General features: G+C 37.0%; 1 protein-coding gene across 1 annotated transcript; it reads left to right on the top strand.

The window, feature by feature from the left end:
• The first annotated feature begins 1,443 nt into the window (after window positions 1-1,443).
• Window positions 1,444-7,007, top strand: rnf114 (ring finger protein 114). Its single transcript, XM_015035117.1, has 6 exons — window positions 1,444-1,643; window positions 2,196-2,346; window positions 2,537-2,643; window positions 6,275-6,389; window positions 6,498-6,605; window positions 6,711-7,007. Exons 1-6 carry the CDS (start codon window positions 1,507-1,509, stop codon window positions 6,774-6,776), a joined length of 684 nt encoding a protein of 227 aa, XP_014890603.1. The 5' UTR covers window positions 1,444-1,506; the 3' UTR covers window positions 6,777-7,007.
• Window positions 7,008-7,412: the final 405 nt, after the last annotated feature.

Raw genomic sequence — 7,412 nt, forward strand, 5'->3', positions numbered from 1 at the left:
TATATATATATATATATATATATATGCGCGCAGAACCCTCAAGCTCCCAGGCCTCTGGTAGAGGACCCCAGTAGTGTTCAATTAATTTTTCAAGATAAATTATTGAGTTTTTGGAATTTATCAGGCTTGAGAACTACAATAAATTAGTGCATTTCAGAAACAGCCCTGACAGCCATCGACTTTAACCAATGTCAAAAAAAAAGACTTACCAAATACAAATAAGACATTTTTTTGTGTGTACACCCTTGTATGTCTTCTGGATATATTTCTTTTGCTGAGATTCATGTTGACATGTCAAACTGTAAGGACAAATTTATATCATAAGAGAATCCATTATAGTTATTAAAATAGCATACTCCGATTCAAAGAAATATACAACTGAGTAGGATCATTTAAAAATGTACAAAATATGAATGTGTAATTCATGAAAAAAGCAACACTGGACTATTTAAAGTGAAAAAAACTGTGCAAACAATTGTGTGCAAAATACCAGCAGGAATGTTATTTGAAATGGGAAAAGCTACATATGTCTAAGGGTTGTGTAGTGGCGATTGTTTGTCAAACCAAACATCCAACAAAGTTCCAATAAGCCACTGAGACACTGGGGTCAAGTATTTTAACGCAGGCAAAGAAGGTTCAGGATCCAACTTGTAACTTGTTGTTCATGATTTATTTTGACATCTTTGCAAAACAAAAAAAATGGAACAATTACAGAGTTCAAACTTCCTTTTGTTTTCTCTGCTTCCTTGCACTGGTAAAAACCATAGGCCCCTAACCCAAATGCCTGCTGGTCCTTTACCAGGCCCCTACATTTATAGAAAGCGGGCCCACCCGCATCACTTCCTGTTTACTTAAAAAATATCAATAAGAAAAATAATAAAACAAAAGATAAATTAAATCAACAATTATTAACTTACAAATAAATTCTGTAAATAATACAAAAAATATACATTTAAGAACAAACTAACAAAATTCAAATGGATAAAGAATATAAACAATAAATAGCTCCAACAGGTTGTAAATACTCACTGAGTTTGCTAGGGGCAGTTGTGGCTATGTGCTAACAGCTGAAGGAACAAAACACTCTTTTGTTCACCTATGCAAAAGTTAGTCAGCGCAGGAGCTCTCCAGTTCACCAAGAACTTCATGCATGGGGTAGGTAACACTTTTAATTCTATATAATTTAATCCTATAATTTGGATTATTTTTCTTGTTAATATATGTTATACATTTTATGCATATATGTAATTTTTTTATATATAAAATGTATATCAACAAGACTCATCTCACCCACAGATAAGTGAGATCAGGGTTACAGACTGTAAATAAACTGGCAGTTTAAACTGTATTAGTTGTGATTAATATGTCTACATGAGTACAATATTTGCTGTAATGTCGTGATTGTAATTCCCGAAGCTCCGCCCCTCGCGCTTAAAAAAGAACCCAAACCCAGTGACGTTTTGTTACAGTTGGTGTTGCTGGGGACTGACACAGTGAAGAAAAGAAATGGCGATGCTCGGAGGTTTCAGCTCAGCACAGCCCAAGAAGAGTGTCCCTGACGGGAGCAGCGACGTGTCGGATTTCGTTTGTCCAGTTTGCCTTGAAATTTTCGAGACTCCTCTAACAACACAATGCGGTCATACGTGAGTATTTCGTGCTAATTTTCCATCTCCCTCCCCCTATCCCACGTCTGCTACCACCAACGATGCAATGATAGCAGTTAAAAACAATGAGAGAAAAGGGGTAGCGTGAAAGACATTGTTGGATAAAGTCTCAAAACGTTAAGCGTTCCTTTGTCTGCTTTTTGTCGAGACTATGCTGTTCTACTTTGTTTCTAAAATTATATGGAAAACCCCATTAAAACCTGCTAAATCAGTTTCAGTTTTGTTTACATCAAGAAGGAGGCCTCAGTCGGGACATGTAGTCTTATTTTCCATTACAGTGACTGATAGAAGTGCTATAAAAGACTACAACTCCCTGCGCTTTCTTGAGTTTGGTACTTTCCTTTGATTTTACGGGAACCTCATGTCAGTAGCATAAAAAAAAAAAGAAATGACTCCAACAAAGTGTGTGAATTTTTAATAAAAGAATAAACAAAAGCTAGATTTGAATAACAAAACCCTAACACGTATAATAGTCAGTTTATTTCCTTCTGACCACACCATTATCGCATTCTTTCCTCTGTTTCCTGGCAGGTTCTGCCAGAGCTGTTTGCAAGAATGTTTGCGTCCACAGAAGCCTGTGTGTGCTGTATGTAGGACAGCTCTGACCAACTGGACTAAAGCTGCTGATTTAGAGGCCCTCATCCACTCGTCTGTGGCAGCTTGCAAGGGATGTGGAGTTCAGGTAAGATTAAGTAAAACTCTAGTAAGCCAAGACTATCGCCAGCTTCATGTGAAATGTATTTGACATTTGAGGACACCTGGTGACTACAATTTCTATGTTCAGTTTGAAATTGTAATAATTGTGTTAATTACAACAAAGACTGGCTTCTTATAAACATAACAAAGTGGTATGTTATTTGTTTCCTTACAAGGTTGGCCTCTCTCAGATGAGGAGCCACACAGCTGCCTGTTCAAAATACCAGGAGTATATTGAGGAGGGGGTGAGGAGCACTGCCCAAAGTCAGCCTGCCATTATCAGGTGAGGGAAATGCTGCACAATCTTTGTTGTTTGAAGCTGGAGGGAAAAATCATACTGCTTCACACTAAATAGAAGAATAAGAAAATATTTTGTATCTAATGATAGCCTTATGTTTGGTTGAATAAATGTAGGACTGCACTGACATAAACTGTGACCTTAATTTAGGAGTCTTGTTGTAATCCACTTACATTGCCTGTTACAACTCCATTGATTAGAATGCCACAAAAAGTTGCACACACAATGTGGATAACCATAGCCTTGAGAGGATTGTGAAGGATGGGGGCTGTAAATTCACAAACCTTGGACCGTGGCTGGAGTCCACCACCCAGATGCATCTGGGACATGGGGTAGCGCTTAACCAGAAACAAGGTCACAAGTGTCCTCTTCTTGGATGAAAGTAAATTTAGCATTTCATTCGGTCCTGGCATCTGGGGAATTGGTAGAGAGACACAGATTCCAAATTTGTAGAGGTCCAGTGTGAAGTTTCCACAGTGAGTAATAAGTTGGGTTGCTGTGTTATCTGTGGGTGTTGGTCCAAAGCCACTGCAGGTGGAAATTTTAGAGCACTTAATTCATCCTTCTACGTGTTCTGTTGATCACAGTATCACTGAGGTTAGTTGGTCAGTTGATTCTACTGACACAAACTATATAGAGAATATATTGACAAATATTAGAGACAGCAGGTCCAACATTGCAGACTAGCTGAAGGCAGCTATTGGAGCAGCCGGGGCTTCCTGAACATCTCAACACAGCCACAGGCTGATTACCTTCATGCAGCACTGCACTGAGACATTAATTCGTCCAAAAGGAGCCCCTAACCGCATAATCTTGTGTTATGAGATGTTCTAATGTTCTGAGAAACTGAATTGTATGTCTTATTAGCTGCGAACTGTAATCAACATTAAACAAGTAAACACTTGAAATGTTTACTTTCAAGTAAACATTTCTATACTACTGTATAGTATGTATACATGCTATACTGTATGTAAAGAATTGATCAGTTTCAGCTTTTTAGCTGAACTACTGGAATAACTGTTCAATGATATTCCAATTCAGTCAGATATCCTTTCAGACATTTACTGTCTCCTTGCCCTGCGTGTTAAGGACAGTCAGCAGGAGGAGTTATAACCGAGCCTTATCAGAACTGTGCGGAAGGACGATACTGCATACACACTCAACTGCAACAGAGATTATGTAATAAGAGGTCTATGGTACCAGTAAGCTGTTAAGTTATCTGAGGGTGTATTAAAAACAAAGAAATAATAATAAAAAAAATAAAAAATAAAAAAACTGGAATTATTTTTTTGTTTTTAATCTTAGAAGAAACATTGACATGGATGTCTGTAGGATAAATGACACCAACAGTTAAATTGTTTGCCAAGTAATTCCCTCACTGGTACTGTTTTAACTTTTAGTGATGGAGAGTTCAATACTGATAGAACAGGCAATATTCAGCTTATTGCCTGTTCTATAGGCAGTATTCGCCTATAGAAAATATTTCCCTGCAATTGCAAAATAACTTTTGTTATCTTGGTTGGTGAGGCATCAACATTATTCCAAAGTAGTATTTTGATTCTTTTTCTCTTTGGTTTGTTTTATGATTTTTTTTTTTCCTTTTTTCTAAAGAAATGGTGAAAAATATTCACCTAGGATTTTATGAGCAAGAGTTTGTATTTTATGTTGATTTGGGTCAGGATACAGTGGGGAAAATTGTATGTAAATGTTGCAGAAATACCAGTTTGTTGATTGCACCGATTGTGAACTTCAAGAAAAACTGATGATAGTTGAAGTTGTTGCTCTTCCTTTTCTACAGTCAATTCATTGACACCATAAATAAAAGCTGCGTTTTTCTATTTATTGGAAACATTATTATTACCGGTATTATTTTTTTGTTTTGTTTTCACTGCACAGTTGTGCTATTTAATTGATCCATGGAACAAGCGCATTGAAAGTCTGTATTTTACAGGTATGAATTTGATCTTTTTGGGTGTAGTCTGTATGCAAAGAGATTTAAAAATAGAGGTAGAAAGTGCTGGTACTAGAGAATCCTGCCCCGAAAAGAGAATTTGAAACAAAGTTCTTGACAAACTGGTATTGTTGCTTAGAGTTAAATATTTGGGGAGTGAAGAAACCAATAAGCTTAAGGCATGGAAGTTTCAGAATGTTTTGCAGAGTAAAAAGTAAATAGGAAAATACACAGTGTTAGTACATTTAAATCCCTTCTTGGTTGAAGCAAAATGTAAAATGTGCATTATAACAAAAGCGAAAGTAAATCTGCTTTATTTTCTGAGGTTGTATAATAATCTGCCGGTGTTGTTAAGTGGCCATCTTTGAAAGAGCATTGGCTCAGGCAAGTGACTAACGTTTAAAGCTTAACGAGCACCGGTAATCTTACTGTATCCTGCTTATTTAAAATGCTTCTTTTAAATAATCCATTATTTATGTCAGAATTACTGAGGTGTAGAGTTGACGAAGTATTTATTTAGGTAATTTGGTAACAAAGAAAAAATACTATAAAACAAAGCAGACTCATGTCTATAGCACAATTCACAAGTATACAGTTTACCAGGAAAAAATGAATAGCATATAAAGAAAATGTATATTGTATATTGGAGTATATTGGAAGAATAGAAGTATAATGTATAATTAAATGGGTATAGTGCTTCTTCTCAGTGTGGAAAAGTGTGGGATTTCATTTGAAGTATTTTCCAGGTCTGGATAAGTGTGGAAAAGAAAATAGTCTAAGAAAAAATATTTGTATTTCTAGGGTCTATTCCCCATCCTATAGTCTCTGACTTCGTTTAATTGCCCCTTTCCTTTTGTCTCCTTTTCTTCCTCCTCCTTGCATGACGTTCCCTGTGACTCATGTTTCTTCCTCTCCCTACTTTCCTCTTTTTCTTTGTTTATTTTGGCTTTCCTTGCATTTCCTCCTGTCTTTCTTTCCCCACTTGACTTTCTTTGTTGAGTCCTTCCTTCCTTTTCTTCTGTCCATCAATGTGTTCTTCACCCTTTTTAATGCTGCCCTCTATCCTTGTCATTCTTTTCTTGCCTTTATCTTTAGCCCATTAATTGTGCCCATCCTTTCTAGCATTTGTTCTTCTTTCTTTCTGTCTTTCTCTTTCCTGTCTTCCTTGCATCCTCCTTTTCTCATTCTGTGTCTTTGTTCCTTCACTTCTATTGCCTCTTTATATTCTTGGTGTTCGTCCTTCTGTTTCTTCTTCCTCTCTTTTCTTCCTTATATCATTCCTTTTATCTGTCTATACATTTTCCCTTGTTCTTCCTTTCTCACTCCTATTTTTTGTTTCTTTCTTGTGTCTTCCATTCCTTCCTTTTTGTCTGGTCTATGCCATACATAAAAGTTTTCTCATGTAGCTAGTGACTGCCATGTATTTTAAAAAGAGCTAAATGTTTGGGGGAACTCTGGGAATTTAAGTCAAGAAAACTATGGCTTTTGTTTTTACGTGAAAAATGATGCACCATCTCTTCTGTGTTACGTCATTTGTTGTCTTCCAGAAGTTCCTTAGTTTAATTGGTAAACTGAATTCATAACAAATTCAGCCTTGCACTCCAGTTTGTTGTAATCATGGGTAAAAAGACTGATCACAGAATTATTTCTGTCCCCGTCCTTCAGCCCGGTCCCAAACCGCTTCACTTTCTCCTGTCCCTTCTGCAACTGCCAGAACCTGGATCAGGACAGCCTAGTTGAACATTGCACTACCCAACATGCACGGGATACGCGCCAAGTGGTGAGAACTCCACAAAGTTGTGTGATCCTTTTTGGGGTTTTTTTTGTTTGTTTTTTTTCTCTTTAATCATGATCAATAAATTGTTTATTGTTGCTCTCATTTTGTAAGGTGTGTCCCATCTGCGCCTCAATGCCTTGGGGAGACCCCAACTACAGGAGTACTGACTTTTTCCAGCACCTGAAGATCAGACACACTTTCTCCTATGATACTTTCGTTGTGAGTACAACACCATCAGTAATAGACTTTGGTTTTCAACTAATTTCTTGTGTGATGTTTTTTCTTTCTTTTTTTTTTCTTTTCTTCTTTTGTGGTGTTCTGCAGGATTACGCCACAGATGAGGCCACCATGATTCAGGAGGCTTTACAGCGTTCCCTCATGGACAAGTGAAGTGTGAGGAACAATGTAGCAGCAGGGAAAGAGGAATCCAGAGAAGAGAGCAGGAGATTGTCTTGGAAAGACAAAAAAAAAAAAAAACACACTGTATCATCAATTTATCTATCCAGAGGACAGTTGTACTGAATCACTATGGATAATTATTATTTAAAGGGCACATTGGGTTGCATCTTCAAAATCTAAAAGATTTAAAATAAAACAATAAATAATGGTATGTGATTGAAACATATTGTACTGTTTGATTTAGGGCTGGAGTGTTTCCAGTGTGATGATCCTTTATCTTCCCCTCTACTGAGTCTGTGTTCTTTGTAGTTAGTTTTGCATCACTTTAACTACTTTTCAGCCATTTATTTAGTAATAATCTAGTGTCGTACAACCAAAAGCTTTCAAAGTTGTTGGGACGTGGGGGAGGGGGGTGTCAGTACTTGATGTCATGAGAGGGTTCGACCACTAGGTGGCTGAATATCGCCAACAAATAAACTTTATGAGGGAATGTTGTCTAGCAACAGTAATAATGTGCTAGCCAAGAAAGGCTGTGCTTATAAAATAACCGCCTTGAGAGAGACAAAGGGGTCTGTTTAAATCTATGCTGTTTCTGGTTGGAGTGTTTTTTTTTTTTTCCATTTTATT

Source organism: Poecilia latipinna, unplaced genomic scaffold (assembly GCF_001443285.1).
Source record: "Poecilia latipinna isolate Pla-1442-1.1 unplaced genomic scaffold, P_latipinna-1.0 Scaffold324, whole genome shotgun sequence".
NCBI lineage: Eukaryota > Metazoa > Chordata > Actinopteri > Cyprinodontiformes > Poeciliidae > Poecilia > Poecilia latipinna.